Source organism: Dendrobates tinctorius, unplaced genomic scaffold (genome assembly GCF_039654945.1).
Source record: "Dendrobates tinctorius isolate UK_male_01 unplaced genomic scaffold, ASM3965494v1 ptg000162l, whole genome shotgun sequence".
NCBI classification, from domain to species: Eukaryota; Metazoa; Chordata; class Amphibia; order Anura; family Dendrobatidae; genus Dendrobates; species Dendrobates tinctorius.
In genome coordinates, this window is record NW_027361829.1 from 36,409,400 (window position 1) to 36,426,512 (window position 17,113).

Sequence of the window (17,113 nt, forward strand, 5' to 3'; positions counted from 1 at the left end):
CTTGGCATGGGGCAACTCATAAAATCCCATGAATTCCAGTACCACCTTTATGCCGATGATACTCAGATCTACCGCTCTGGCCCAGACGTCACCTCTCTGCTGTCCAGAATCCTGGAGTGTCTATCAGCCATATCCTTCTTCTTCTCCTCTCGCTTCCTCAAACTCAATGTGGACAAATCTGAACTAATCATCTTTCCCCCATCTCACAGATCCTCCTTACCCAACCTTTCTATAACAATTGACGACAACGCGCTTTCCCCCGTACCGGAGGTCCGCTGCCTCGGAGTAACCTTTGACTCTGCCCTGTCCTTCAAACAACACATCCAAGCTCTCTCCACCTCCTGTCGCCTCCAGCTCAAAAATATTTCCCGAATCCATCCCTTCCTCAACCCTCAATCTACTAAACTACTTGTGCATGCCCTCATCATCTCCCGCCTCGACTATTGCAACATCCTTTTCTGTGGCCTCCCTGCTAACAGCCTCACACCTCTCCAGTCCATCCTCATCTCTGCCACCCAACTAATTCATCTCTCTCCTCGCTACTCCTCCACTTCTCGCCTCTGCAAATCTCTTCACTGGCTCCCATTCCCTCAGCGTATCCAATTCAAATTACTAATACTGACGTACAAGGCCATCTATAGCCTGTCTCCTCCATACATCTCTGAACTAATCTCCCAATACCTTCCCTCCTGTAATCTCCGGTCCTCCCCAGACCTCCTTCTCTCCTCCACACTTATTCGCTCCTCAACCAACCGCCTCCAAGACTTCTCCCGAATAGCCCCCATCCTCTGGAATTTCCTGCCCCAACACGTCTGGCTATCAACCACACTTGGATCCTTCAGATGGAACAGTATAGGGAGTGGAAGTTTCTCTTATTATCAGCACTATGGCACTTTACAAGTTTAGTCCCCAGATGATTGTACTTGGATGAAACGCGTCGGAACATCGCCCTAGGGAAAGTGCAGGGCATGTGTTGTGAGGGTCAGCTGTGGCCTGCCCTTGTTAGGGAAGGAGTCAGGGGTTTGAGCCGTATTCAGATGTTAGGGATGTGACAGGGTATTGTCTTCCCCTTTTGCATTTTCCAGTTGGATTGAATAGAGGATCCTCCCGGACTCTTGGCCCGTCCATCTATTGGGTGAGATTGTTCCTTTTGTATTATTCTCACCTGACTGTCATTTTTTGGTCCTTGGTGACCTTTCTGGCTAAAATTTGCATTGTTATTGTATATATATGCAAAAAAAAAAGGGGTCATGGTATTTATGGGAAAGTGTTCTCAATTGCTGTAACTCATAGATGTTTTTGTACACCCACATAGAGATTTGTTTTGGGTGACCATCTACATCCCTACATTCAGGCTTGGCCGTTTTTCCTTCTTTAAGTATAGGCCTAAATGCCTGATAAGCAGCTGTATGCTGCTTTTTTACCTTCACAGGGTGACACATAACTAGTACTTTTAAATGATTGATTAAAAGTTATATTTTATATTTTTCACCTATTGCTTTATTCTCTTCAGAGAGGAAGAGGACTTGAACTGTAGTGCCATCTATTTGAAGTAGCAAAAGTTTTAAAAGTTTTGCTTTCTTACCAGAAACATGTTTTCACTTCAGGCAGTATATAGTTTGATGTATTAGTCAGTGCATCATAACACCCCACTACAACAGGTCTCATTAGCATCTTGCTTGAGTTATTGGCCCAGGCAGATGGTAGGTACGAAGGGTAGTGATACTGAAAGAGGGCACCTAGAACATTGCCAGAACTTTTTTCAGTTATGGATTCATGAATTAATTATTGATTTCTGGTCCCCCTAATTAATGTAAAGAAGACAGAAATATAGACAAATGTTTCCATGGAAAAATTGACATTTAATTGCTAATATGAATGAAGTAAAAATTAAGGAATAAATACATATACATAACCACAAGCAAATATTTGTTTTGTGTCAAGTTTCTCTCATTAAGTGACATTATTTTTCTTGAGCTCTGCAAAATTAATTAATAAAAACGGAACATGTAATTCCTTTATTTCTATACATGGCTTACATTTCTGAAAAAAATGTTTGCTATTTTAAGGGATTTTTTTCTTCAAAATGGCAATGGCATGACATACATAGGCTGTGGTTTGTAAAATAAGGCAAAGAAACATGAAACACAATGATCTCTACTAAAGTATTACGTCTCAGATGTTTTACATTGTGCTGGTTTAATGGATAATATTTTCCATTAGTTCCTGTAGTATTCCTGACCTCACAGGGTAGTAAATAACCTCAACTGAGGTTGCGCTTTCATAAATCTATTTGCAGACCTCTGCCTTTTATCAAAAGTCTAAACATACAGATCCAATCTTAGCAATGTCTTTTACACCAATATGAATATTGACTTCATAGCATTTGTTTACCTGGGGCACTAGGAAGCATTTTTACTACAGCAGATACAGTACGTGTACAATGTTAAATGCTGGTAATTATTATGATTTCTTATTTATTTTTTTTATAAAGAATAGCTTGGTATACCTTTGACAAATTTTTCCACATTGAGAGAACATTAAACCTAGAAACGAATGAGAAAGATAAACAGGAAAAACATCCTTAAAGATAATTTTCTGCTGCTTTTCCTACAAAAAAAAATTGCATTGGAAAAATCCTTCCGAGAATCCAGGAGTTAATTTCCCAGAGATCGCCTATATGGCTATATAGCATAGCCTAAGGAGGTTGCTGCAGCTAGTTGTCTTACAGCCAGATAGAGAGGTTTGTTAGAGCAAGAAAGGGAGTGATCCTGATCTTCTGGGATGCACAGAGAAGAAATCTTATTCAATATGAAACAGAATAGGATCACAGTAAGCAGGGAAATGCTAGGATTTTAATTAACTTTTTTATTTTCTAATATACTTGTTATTTTAAAGGAGTTGTCCCTTTGTATTCTATACAAGTTTACTGTCAACCCAATCACAGCTTATGTGTCAGATAGATGTGTATCATCTAATGTAGACATATATTTAAAGCATTTTTCATATATTTGTGACTGAATTGTAGAGCTCTTATTAATTAGCTCAGATCACTATTCTTCTTTTCGGTATTGATCATATTTCTATGAATCTTGACTAACTGTTGCAAAGTCCAAGGGGGTGATCTGTATACATCAGTTTACAAGCTGTGTTCATCTGAATAGAAGCCAAACACAGAATGAATCCTAGAAGGAGATCTGTGCTTTGAGCTAAAGATGTGGAAAGAACACTACAGCCATATCAGATGGAAAAGTAGACTAAAGAAGCACTTCCATCTATATTTTCTTTATTAAATCTGTGTATATGTGTATATTATGTAGTGTGAGTCTACTAACTTACTTACCTACCGCCACTCTCTTCGGTGTCTAGCACCGATCTGCTTCGCTTCTCAGTCACGGCAATTGTGACTAGCCGGCTTACGTGCATGAACTGGCAGTCTCTATTACAATGAAAAACTATGTAGCTTCATTCAGAGCCTCATTCTGATATTCCATAGACTTTCATTGCAAAAGTCGCTGCCTGGTCACATAGAGCGCAGCATGACCCAGCTAGTGTACAGAGTAGTGACATCACTCAGAAGAGGAGAAGCATTGTGCAGGAAACCGGAGAGAGCAGCGATAAGTGAGTATACATTCACACCACATTACGTGAACATACACACATTTAATAAAAAATATAGATGGGAGTGCTTTTTTAATTATTATATGTCACAAATCTGGCACTCAGTTTGTTTCAGAGACACAGTGAATGACAGTTCAGCCACCCTATGGATTTCAGGGGCATGCTGGGCTGTCAGCGTTGTGAATGGAATAGCCCAGTTACCCAACCAAGGGCTGGGGTGCACCAGGCTATCCCCATTCAAATTATAGTTTGTCCAGCAGTGCAATAAATCCAGACCTGCTGAGGTTACTCTAGGTGTCACTCTTTTTTGGGTGATTGCCTGACTATTTAGGTAGCTGATAATGGCCAGACCGTTGCCAATCATAACTTTGCTCAGTAGTGTGTGTTCCTTGTGCTCTGTTCTGATCTTGGTTGACTGTTCTTGGACTTTGCCTTTTTGACTGTTCACTTGCATTGCACCTCCCTTTGCCTTTGACTTAGCCCCCGTCACACACAGCGAGATCGCTAGCGAGATCACTGCTGAGTCACATGTGTGACAGATATTAGCGATCGCCCCCCCCCCGCCGGGTATCACTGATCGTTCTGGAAAGCCCTGGACATTTTTTGGATCATTGGTCTCCCGCTGACCAGCATGCATCGCTGCATGTGGCAGGTGGGAGACCAGCGATCAGCGAGCTGGAGCTAGTATCCAAGGTAAACCGCTGTGTACCTTAGATGCGAGCATGCTGGTGCTGGGAGCTGGTACCTAAGGTAAACAGTGGGTTTCTAAGCGCGGCGCTTAGAAACCCACTGCTTACCTTGGTTACCAGCTCCCTGCACCAGCACGCTGGTATCTAAGGTACACAGTGGGTAACTAAGCGACGTGCGCACTTGCTACCCGCGTCGTCGCTGTCCTGATCGCTGCTGAGATCTGCCTTTTTGGCAGCCCACCAGCGATCATGTAGCAATACACCAGCGATCCTGACAAGGTCATATCGTTGTCGGGATCGCTGGTGCGTCGCTATGTGTGACGGGGCCCATACTCTGATCTTTGTTGCCTGACCACAGATTTTGTCATTTGACTATTTGTTTGTCTTGAACCTTTGCCTTTGATGTACACTCCTGGTATTTAATCCCGGACACCTCTACTCCATGTCTCATGGCTGGTCTGTGAGAAGTAACCAGCCATCATCACATTATATTTACCATAAAAATATGAGAAGATCATTCTAATATCTTTTGTACTCAAATCAGATGTATCACATGAACTTTTACACTATTGGACTGGCCATCTGCAAATATTAAGTTACTGTTTTACAAACTCATGTGACATGTTTGCTATACTCAGTCATTATATATACATACATATAGTGGCAAGTAAATGTTTGGGCATCCCTGGTCAAAATTACTGTTATTGTGAACAGTTAAGCAAGTTGAAGATGAAATGATCTCTAAAAGGGCTAAAGGTAAAGCTGACACATTTACTTTGTATTTTAGGCAAAAAATATGTCATTTTTAACATTTTAAAAATTACAAAAAGGAAAATGGGCTGATGTAAAAGCTTGGGTATCCTTGGAGATTTGTGTGCTAAGATAACTTTGACCAAAGTTTTAGACGTTAATTGGCCTGATAGGGTTATGACTGTTTACTATCATCGTTAGGAAAGGTCAGGTGATGCAAATTTCCAAACTTTGTGAAAACCCAGCCTCCTCTGACCTAGTGTCAAAATACAGCAGCCATGAATTCTTCTAAGCATCTGCCTAGCACTCTGAAAATTAAAATGGTGGCATTCCACAAAGTAAGAGATGCTTATAAGGAGGTAGCAAAGTGTTTTCAAGTTGCCCTTTCCTCAGTTTGAAATGTAATTAAGAAATGGCAGTTAACGAACTGTAGGGGTCAAGATAGGGTCTCCAAGACCAAACCCAATTTCAGTGAGAGCTGCTAGTAGGATTGCTAGAGAGGCAAATCAGAACCCCCGAATGACTGCAAAAGACCTTCAAATAGACTTAGCAGACTCTGGAGTTGTGGTACATTGTTCTCCTGTTCATAGACACCTGCACAAATATGGTTTTCATGGAAAAGTCACCAGAAGAAAATCTTTCCTGAGTCCTCACCATCAAATTCAGTGTAAGAAGTATGCAAAAGTTCATTTAATAAGCCAAATTCATTTTGGAAACAAGTCCTGTTAACCGATAAGGTTAAAATAGAACTCTTTACCACAATGGTCAAAGGTATGTGTGTAGAAAAAACATGAAATTTCAGGAAAAGAACATCTCACCAACCATTAAGAATGAGGGTAGATCAATCATACTTTGGGGTTGTGTTGCAGCCAATGGCACAGGGAACAGGGTACAGGGAAAATTGGATTCAATGAAATGTCAACAAATTATTGATGCAAACTGTTAGGAGTCGGATTCCTGCGTTTACTCAGCAGGGATCCAGATCCTCACATTCTGCACTCTCCTCCTATTTTGCCACTGCAGAGGAGATTGCCTTGCAGCAAATCTCTCCTGAGGCTAAGTCCTTCTGTCCTCTGACTGGACATGCTCATGGGACGATCTCCCATTGGAGATCGGGAGTCATGTGCTCAGGTCCCGCTCCAGTTCTCATTGGTCCATCTCAGAGATCTGGAAGCGTGCAGAAGGTCCCAGCTACTATAAAAGGCACGCATGGCTGTTGCGCCATGCGCTAGTATAGTCATACTAGCTGCTGTGTATATGAGGAAGGATGCATGATTCTGGTGACTGACTCATTTGAAACCCCTTCCCTCTAATATTACGCATGTGAATAGGGACTGAGTTAGTTTCAGCGCCAGCGCTCCTCTGTTTCAACTCGCACAGCTGCTAGCATCCGACATTGCGCTTGCGCCTTGCCTTTGTCGTTTGGCGGCAGTGTCCACGCCGCACTGCAGTAGCAGCCTGCTTTGCGTTTGCAGTTGCAACGCCGCGCACACGGTAGGTCTAGACGGACGTAGTGCCGCCGTCTTGGGCTACTCCTGTGACCGTATACCGTGTGTGCGTTTTTTACTGAGTTCTGTGACTACAACAGGCTCAGTCATTTGTTTGTATTCTTGGCATCTCCGTGAGTTTAACTGAGATTGCTCTGCACACCTGGGTGGAGTTTAACCCTGTGTGCATTTCCGCCATATTGCTCCTGCCACCACCTAGCAGCGGTTATTTCACCTAGTGCACGGTAGACCCCGAGCGGCGAATGCATTTTATTTATATTTTTATTTAGAGCGTTCCACCGCACCGTTCCTAACACAAACATAACACCATCTATAAAAAAGCTGAACTTGAAAAGAGAATGGCTTCCACAAATGGATAATGATCCTAAACACACGTCAAAATCCACAATAGACTACCTCAAAAAGCATAAACTGAAGGTTTTACAATGGCTCTCACAGTCCCCAGATCCAAACATAAGTGCAAATCTGTGGCTAGACCTCAAAGTAACAGTGCATGCAAGACGACCCAGGAATCTCACAGAACTGGAAGAATTTTCTAAGGAAGAATGGATGAAAATCCCTCAAACACAAGAAATGAAAGACTCTTGGTTGGCTACAAAGTGTTTCCAAGCTGTGATACTTGCAAAATGGGGTGCTACTTGATACTAACCATGCAGGGTGCCCAAACTTTTGCATTAACCCATTTTCTTTCTTGTAATTTTTGAAAATGTAAAAGATGAAAAAAATATATTCCAGAAAATGCAAAGGAAATGTGTCTTTTTACATCTTTAACTATAGGCCTTTTAGAGATCATTTAATCTTCAACTTGCTTAATTTTGACCAGGGGTGCCCAAACATTTACATGCCACTATATATATATCACATGAGTTTCTTAGAACACTGATTGTGAATCAATTTCTCCTGTTGTGCAAATGGAACAGACAACAGATAGAAACAGTGACCACAGATGATTTATCTGTTCTCTTCCTTTTTGGCTGTTGCTATGATCACTTTGGCATTTTTTCATTGCTCTCACCCCTAGAGGTACACTAGCATAAGGCGGTGTCTACAGTCCATAGACGTTGCTCAAGTAGTGCAGCTCATTCAGGATGGCACATCAATGCAACCTGTGGCAAGAAGGGTATCTGTGCCTGTCATTACAGTGTCAATAGCATGGACCAGATATCAGGAGACAGGCCAGTACACCATTAGAGGGCTGTAGCAGGGTAACAACCCAGCAGCAGGAAAGCTACCTCCTCCTTTGTGCAACGAGGGACAGGAGGAGCAATGCCGGAACCCTGCAAAATGACCTCCAGCAGGCCACTAACATCCATATGTATGGTCAAACTATCATAAATAGACTCTGTGAGGGTGGTATGAGGGCCCGACATCCATAAGTGGGTGTTGTGCTTACAGCCAAACATCATGCAGGGCGATTGGCATTTGTCAGAGAACACCAAGATTGGCAGTTTTGACAATGCCGCCAAGTGCTCTTTCTTCACCGAGGAGAGCAGGTTCAGACTGAGCACATGTGACAGAGTCTGAAGATGCTGGGGAAAATGTTCTGCTGCCTGCAACATCCTTCCACATGACCTGCTTGGCTGTGGGTCAGTAATGGTGTGAGAAGGCATTTCTTTAGAAGGCTTCTCAGCCCTCCATTTGCTAACTACAGGTACTCTGACTGCCATTATGTACCATGTTGAAATCCTCAGACCTAATATATGCAGGTGCACTGGGCCCTGGGTTCCTCCTGATGCAGGACAATACTAGGCCTCAAGTGCCTGAAGTGTGTCAGCAGTTCCTGCATGATGAAGGCATTGATGCTATGGACTGGCCTGGCCATTCCCCAAACCTGAATTCAATCAAGCACATCTGGGACATCATGATTCGTGTCATCCACCAATGCCACGTTGCAATACAGACTGACCAGGATGCTTTAATCAATGTCTGGAAGGAGATCCATCAGAATAATATATGCCTCCTTGTCAGGACCATGCCCAGGTATTGTAGGGAGGCCACGCACTACTGAGCATCATTTCCTTGTCTTGAGGCATGTCCACTGAAGTTGGATCAGTCTGTCATTTGATTTTCCACTTTGATTTTGAGTATCATTCCAAAACAAATCCAGACCTCCATGGGATATTCATTTTGATCTACATTGATAGTTATGTTTTATTGTTCTGAACACATTCCACTATATAATGAATAAAGATTTGCAACTGGAATATTTCATTCAGTGATATCTAGGATGTGGTATTTTAGTGTTCCCTTTATTTTTTTGAGCAGTGCATATATACATATATATAACTAAGGTTGCACCTTATTTTCAGTGATTTATAGACCTTTTCCTGCATTTGTTTTCACAAGGTTGTAGTCTTCATGGTAATCATTACAATAGCTCCATGAAGTGGCAAGAACCTAAGCATCCCTGCATCACCCGTCAGTGTCAGGTACGATTTAATTTTTTTCTGTAAAACCCATCTTACAAATGGCATGCAAACTAATTGTGCAGAAAACAGAGATTTTCAAATGTTATTACCCTACATGTGTTAAGTAATGCCAAAACATGTACAGCAAAAGTAGTTTTCTCTCATCTAAACCTATGTTGAATTTACATTGTCTTCTACAGAGCTTGCTATGTAAACTGCATTGTTAAATGCAAAGTGACAATGTAGGAAGTCCTTTCTGTCTTTATTGTGCTTTTCCTGTTTCCGCACCTTTATTGCAATAAATTCCCGCAATGTGTTTGGTTGGAAAATGAGTTGGCATATCTATAGAGATACTATAGTTTATTGTTAACTAGTGTGATTAGCTATCAGCCTAGGAAATGGTCATTTCAATGCACATTAAGATTGGAATCTCAGATAAAAGTCTCACCAAACAGAAACTTACTATTATATCTCTTATTTGGGCCATTTGCTGCTAGGGGGTATTCATTATTTAGTGTTCTGCATACAGTATCTGCTCAAATCACCTCCAAGTTTCAAGTAATTAGACATGTTCATTTTCCATTAGTGCTTTTTAAGGGTATGTTCTACTTTTTCTAGTAATAATAAAACTACTTTCAAAGGGTATACATAACATCAACTAACTAAATGTTTTCATCTTTTGGTGACCATGAAGTTCCACTGCTCCCGTCCTAAAACCTCCATGCAAATTAGACTAAAGGCCCCTTTACATTTAGCGATGCACCAGCGATCCCGACCACAATACGGCCCGGTCAGGATCGATGGTGCATCGATAAATGGTCGCTAGTGAGCTGCCACACAGGCAGATCTCACAGCGATACAGCAGCGATACAGCGGTTGTTACTTGCCATTCAGACGTGGCGATCCTAACGTCCTCCCCATCCACGCGTCGCTCGTCGGCGCCAGCAGGAAGTGACTACTCCTGATTCTCCCCTGACTGATCATGTCAGCACAGAGAAGGACCTGGCAAGTTCAATTTCGATTGGCCAAAACCTTTAGTTTTCCAGATTAATTATTATGTGCTGCCAGATGACTTCTAATGAATGTTCTTGTGAATAGGGACTCATGAGCGATATAATCAGAAAAAATACCTTTTGTTTAAAACAGGTTTTTGTGTTACATGTATTTAACATGTATTTTTTAAAGCATTGACAATGATTATTTTTTTCATATCATGATCTTTATTATAAAAAAAAAGTTAATAATCTATTAATTGTCACATTGGCCACTAGGGCTTTTCTAGATTCATACTTCCTAACTTTTCTGAATGAGTTTTCAGCAGTTTCCCTATTAGCAGAGGAATTAATACAATGACAGTTAAAACCTCTATACACATCTGATAACATAGGATCCACCATCACTATAGGTGATGTCACTATTAAAAAAACGGATTATCCGGCATTCAATTTTAGTTGCTGGTCAAAATTATTTTATTTCAATTTCATAATCCAAAGAAAATGTAACGTTTCGGTCTTTATTGACCTTCATCAGACTATAAGGCTGTGTGCACACGCTGCGGAAAAGGTGCGGATTCATCCGCGCGGATTTTGTACAATCCGCAGGTGAAACCGCAGGTCAAAAGACCTGCGGTTTTACCTGCGGATTGCTCTGCGGTTTTGCCCTGCGGTTTTTCATCTCCTCAATGGAGGAGATGGCAAACCGCAGGAGAATCCGCAGAAAGAATTGACATGTCAATTCTTTCTGCGGATTGAAAACCGCAGATAATCCGCGCGGAAAATTCCGCACCGTCTGCACTGCGGTTTTTGATTCCCATAGGGAATCATTGTACTGTACACCGCAGCAGAAACTGCTGCGGGTCCGCAGCGGCCAAAACCGCTGCGGAACCGCAGCAAAATCTGCAGCGTGTGCACACAGCCTAATAAGTAAAAATATTCACATAAATTTTTTTTTATGCAAATCAGATTCAAACAGAATATATTTAAATAACAAAAAATACATTCAAATAATATATGTTAGAAAATTTTTTATATATATATAATGAGCAAAATATATATATTATATTGATGTAATATTTTCTTTATAAAAAAAATGCTTTGCCACAAAATATTTTGCTCATTATATATATATATAAAAATTTTTCTAACATATATTATTTGAATGTATTTTTTGTTATTTAAATATATTCCGTTTGAATCTGATTTGGATAAAAAAATGTATGTGAATATTTTTACTTATAATATTAGTGTGCACTTGGAACACTCAAAGAAGAGGGAAATCTATAAGTGCTTAAGGGAAAAAGAATATATATAGATGCTGGTGGCAATCTTAGTTCCAACCTGAACAATCACAAACTAAAAAGGCATGAGTGAGGGTAAAAACCTGAAATCACTGAACAGGTTATATACTGCAGGGTAATTCTCCCTGATAGTAGCTTAAAAAAAAAGTCAAAGTCAAATTGCAGACTATGAGATTATTGAGTGATACACAGACATATAAGAAATAAGAGAGAGATCCTACTGATAAATTCATAGGAGAACTAAAACTCCTTACAATGGGGGCATTTCAGCTGGGTATTTTAAACAAAAAAGAATTTGATTTTATTAACACCCCTTTTCCTAGGATCGCTATGTTTTATTACTTACTGAAAGTTCATAAAAGTTTGATTAATCCCCCCGGCCGCCCTATTATCTCGGGTATACAGTGCCTAACGGCTAACCTATCAAAGTATGTTGACTGCCACCTCCAGAAATTAGTTCCCCTACTGCCAGCCTATCTTAGGGATAGCACCCATGTATTGCAACTGCTGGGGGAGGTAGGATGGCAGGATCATTATATTTTAGGTTCACTAGACATCACTTCTCTGTATACGGTGATCCAACATGAAAAAGGCTGTTATGCCGCCACCTATTTTTTAAAGAAACATGGAATAGTTCCGGACATACAGGCTGAATTTTTACATGAATGTATGCAATTTATTTTAACCCACAACTATTTTAAATATTTGGCGGACTACTACACCCAGCAATGGGGGACCGCGATGGGTACCAGGTTCGCGCCAAGTTACGCCAATCTGTATGTGGGAAAATGGGAGGAGGACACAATTTACCCTTCCGGGGAGCTAAGTGCGGGCCTGGTACTTTGGAAACGTTTCATTGACGACGTTGTTTTTATTTGGTCTGGTGGCCGAGAATCATTAGATTTGTTTTTAGTGGATATTAATAAAAATGAATATTTTTTAAACTTTACCTCTACCACCAGTACCAGCAGTATTAATTTTTTAGATCTAAGTATTTTTATTGAGGATAACTCCATTCAAACCCATGTCTTCCATAAGCCTACAGATGCAAACAGCTACATCCCAATAGACAGCTGCCATTTACCTAATTGGCTATTAAATGTACCTAAGAGTCAGTACATCAGGATTCGCAGGAATTGCTCTAAAATTCAGGATTATGATTCCGAAGCATCTGCGCTAACTCATCAATTTCTGGAGAAAGGCTACAACAACTCACTTCTGGAGGAAGCAAATATAACAGCCAGAAATAAACCTAGTGCTACTCTGAGAAGGATAAACAATATTAATAAGAAAAATACTCCCTTTGATGATTTTATCCCTATTATAACCGAATACAACTCAAACTGTCATATTTTGACTAGAATTGTCAAAAAACATTGGGACATTTTGAAAGAGGATAAAATTATAGGATGCTCAATTCCACCAGGTCCAAAGTTCGTTTACAGAAAAGCCCGTAATATTGGTAGTATGATTGCCCCCACTGTATTAAATAACCATATTAATGCACCTACTCCATCTTTTATAGGCAATTTGAAAGGTTTTTTTCCCTGCAAAAAATGCAGGGCTTGCCAACAAACTATGAGCCCTAAACAACAATGGGCTATGGGGAGCAATAATTCTAATAAATTGGAAATATCAGAATTTATTACTTGTAAAACGGAGAGTGTCATATATACCATCAAATGTCCATGCCAGAAGGTATATGTAGGACACACGAAAAGATCCCTGCAGATAAGGATTAAGGAACATATAAGAAATATAAAGAAAAAATTTCTGGGTCATCCCCTCTCTAAAGATTTTTCAGAATGTCATGGAGGCTCTGTGAATAACCTTATCTTCACAGGAAATGAACATGTTAAGCCACAAGTGCGTAAAGGCAACCATATAAAGCTAATGTTGCGCGCTGAGAGCCGCTGGATATTTGCATTGGACACCCTAATACCGAAGGGGTTAAATAGTGAAATCGAACTTTTTGGCTTCTATTAAGTTAATTGGGTTAAACTTGCCTAAGCGGCGGGACTGCTTAAATAATCCTCCTGTGGTGGGGGGGACCATCCCTGAGGAAGAAGACAGTTAGTGTTTGAAACATGTTGGAAAGTCCATTGGTCCCCGTCGCAACCACCAGCAAGTGAAACTGACGTGGTCATGTGTTGACTCACATCACGAAGGTCCCGTATACCTGGAGCAGCTCACAGACGCGGGAGCACGAGAGGCCGCTCATGTCTGCTCCACAGCTGGAGGTACACTGACAGGAGGCTGCCACCGGCCGGGGCAGGCCCTGTAACTCGTCTATACCCCAGTGTACAAAACCCCCCTCTTTTTCCAAGCGCTGGAGCAAAAAGCGCTATTTTAACCTGCACCGCTTACTGGAGTGAGGACTTTGCATCGCATTATCTTTACAGGTACCGCTCTCTGACTTGTGCATTTACTATTGCGGCTACTCTGCACAGCCGTTCACAGGCTGCAATTTGACTTTGACTTTTTTTTTTTTTTTTTAAGCTACCTGTTCAGTGATTTCAGGTTTTTACCCTCACTCATGCCTTTTTAGTCTGTGATTGTTCAGGTTGGAACTAAGATTGCCACCAGCATCTATATATATTCTTTTTCCCTTAAGCACTTCTTCTGAGGTCTTACAATTGACTATTACTAATTGCTATTTTCTCGCTATTATCCAGCTACATAAAGAGCACTTATAAGAGGTTTTTTTTTTTTTTTTTATAACCACCCAATTTAGATTTCCCTCTTCTTTGAGTGTTCCAAGCGCACACTAATATTATAAGTAAAAATATTCACATACATTTTTTTATCCAAATCAGATTCAAACGGAATTTATTTAAATAACAAAAAATACATTCAAATAATATATGTTAGAAATTTTTATATATATATATATATATATATATATACAGTCATATGTTAAAGTTTGGGCGCCCCTATTAATGTTAACCTTTGTTCTTTATAACAATTTTGGTTTTTGCAACAGCTATTTCAGTTTCATATATCTAATAATAACTGATGGACTCAGTTATATTTCTGGATTGAAATGAGGTTTATTGTACTAACAGAAAATGTGCAATCTGCATTTTAACAACATTTGACCGGTGCAAAAGTATTGGCACCTCAACATAAATGTGACATTAATATTTCGTAGATCCTCCTTTTGCAAAAATAACAGCCTCTAGTCGCTTCCTGTAGCTATTAATGAGTTCCTGGATCCTGGATGAAGGTATTTGTGACCATTCCTGTTTACCTGTATATATATTTTGCTCATTATATATATATAAAAAATTTTCTAACATATATTATTTGAATGTATTTTTTGTTATTTAAATATATTCCGTTTGAATCTGATTTGCATAAAAACAAATTTATGTGAATATTTTTACTTATTACAATCTGATGAAGGTCAATAAAGACCGAAACGTTACATTTTCTTTGGATTATGAAATTGAAATAAAATAATTTTGACCAGCAACTAAAATTGAGTGCCGGATATTCCGTTTTTTTAATAGTGACATCACCTACAGTGATGGTGGATCCTATGTTATCAGATGTGTATAGAGGTTTTACCTGTCATTGTATTAATTCCTCTGCTAATAGGGAAACTGCTGAAAACTCATTCAGAAAAGTTAGGAAGTATGAATCTAGAAAAGCCCTAGTGGCCAATGTGAAAATTAATAGATTATTATTTTTTTTATAATAAAGATCATGATATGAAAAAAATAATCATTGTCAATGCTTTAAAAAATACATGTTAAATACATGTAACACAAAAACCTGTTTTAAACAAAAGGTATTTTTTTTTTCTATAACCACCCAATTTAGATTTCCCTCTTCTTTGAGTGTTCCAAGCGCACACTAATATTATTAGTTATTTTACCTCATTTCTTTGACACCCTTGTGACAGGTGTCTTAGTGTTTGCTGCTGGAATTACACTCATACACACTGAATCTCCATTTGAATATTTTTACTTATTACAGTTTGATGAAGGTCAATAAAGACCGAAACGTTACATTTTCTTTGGATTATGTAATTGAAATAAAATAATTTTGATCAGCAACTAAAATTGAGTGCCGGATAATCCGTTTTTAATATTTATACAAGGGAGTGGTAACCCTTCATCCAGGCACCACTTAAGTTAAAGGAGTGACGTGTCAACTTCAACCTATAGGTGATGTCACAACTGACCCTGCTCCTCCTCACTTCACAGTGACCTTTGTATATGCTCATGTGATGCTTCAATAAAAAATGCAAGGTTAAGGCCCCGTTACACATAACGATGTCCCAGCGATCCCACCAACGATCCAACATGGATGGGATCACTGGGACATCATTAGGCTGATCGCTGGTGAGCTGTCACATAGACAGCCCCTCCAGCAATCAGGACAAGCGAGCAAGCTGGTTTCCAATGTAAACAGCGGGTATCTAAGAGCCGCACGGCTCTTAGTTACCCGCCGTTTACCTTAGAAACCAGCATGCACGCTGGTTTCCAGGGTAAACAGCGGGGTATCTAAGAGTCACGCGGCTCTTAGATACCCACTGTTTACATTGTAAACAAGCGTCCTGTGTCACTGATCGCTGGTCTCTCACTGCCACACACAGCGATGCGTGCTGGTTAGCGGGAGACCAACGGTCAAAAAACGGCCCAGGACGATGGAGCGCAATCAGTGATACCCGGCAGGGGGGCCGGTCGCTGATCCATGTCACACACAGCGATGTCGCTGGCGAGATCGATGTGGCATCACAAAATCAGCGATCTCGCTAGCTATATTGCTGTGTGTGACGGGGCCTTTAGAGTCTGCTTATTGTGGCTATATGCATGTGTTGCTTGCTGAAACAGGACATTAGAGTCCAAAATACTCTGGTGGTCTGTATGAAAACTGCAAGATTTCTATGGAACAAAAATATTGTCACCAATTCAAAAAATGCATTTAACACAAAAAGCTGATTTAAACAATGTTATTTTCAGTTAAGAGTTGCCCGTTAAAGAAATGCATGTTTGCTCTAAGACTTTACATTATTTTATTTTTTACTTATTGTACTATATTACTTAGCCACATTAAGGAAATGTAATTTAATTGTGTTGTTCGTCTTACAGGAAGGGGTTATCACAGAATCTCACGTGCAATGTCTAGTTCACTGTAAGAACCCTGTAAAGGAGCCAGGATTATGCTGTCCCACATGTCCAGGTAATTCATATGCATGATATGCACTGAAAAGTGTGATGAAGGTCAGGTAATATTATATAACCTCACCTCATATCACCTCATACCATGCACTGTCCTCCCTCCCCCACTGCATCGAACTCACTCTCTGATATTGAACCAGTCACAGAAGAAGAAGTAAGCAGGCTCCTTGCATCTTCTCGCCCAACTACTTGCACCAGTGACCCATTTCCGTCACAGCTCCTTCAGTCCCTTTCCCCTGCTGTCACCCCTCACCTAACTAAAATATTTAACCTCTCTCTCTCTTCTGGTATTTTTCCCTTCTCATTTAAGCATGCCATCATACATCCACTACTTAAAAAACCATCCCTCGACCAAAACTGTGCCGCTAACTATAGACCTGTCTCTAATCTTCCCTTCATCTCTAAACTCCTGGAACGCCTGGTCCACTCCCGTCTTATCCGCTATCTCTCAGAAAACTCTCTTCTCGACCCTCTCCAATCCGGTTTCCGCTCTTTACACTCCACTGAAACTGCCCTCACTAAAGTCTCTAATGATCTGCTAACAGCTAAATCAAATGGTCACTACTCCATGCTAATTCTCTTGGATCTCTCTGCAGCATTCGACACTGTGGATCATCAGCTCCTCCTCACTATGCTCCGTTCCATTGGCCTC

At 40.4% G+C, this 17,113-nt stretch overlaps 1 protein-coding gene across 1 annotated transcript in view; it reads left to right on the forward strand.

The window, feature by feature from the left end:
* Window positions 1-17,113, forward strand: part of BMPER (BMP binding endothelial regulator) — a 495,935-nt gene that overhangs the window by 81,998 nt on the left and 396,824 nt on the right. The window contains exons 4-5 of the mRNA XM_073549959.1: window positions 8,915-8,997; window positions 16,372-16,462. Coding sequence (XP_073406060.1) covers window positions 8,915-8,997; window positions 16,372-16,462 — 174 coding nt within the window. The remainder of the gene's footprint in view (window positions 1-8,914; window positions 8,998-16,371; window positions 16,463-17,113) is intronic.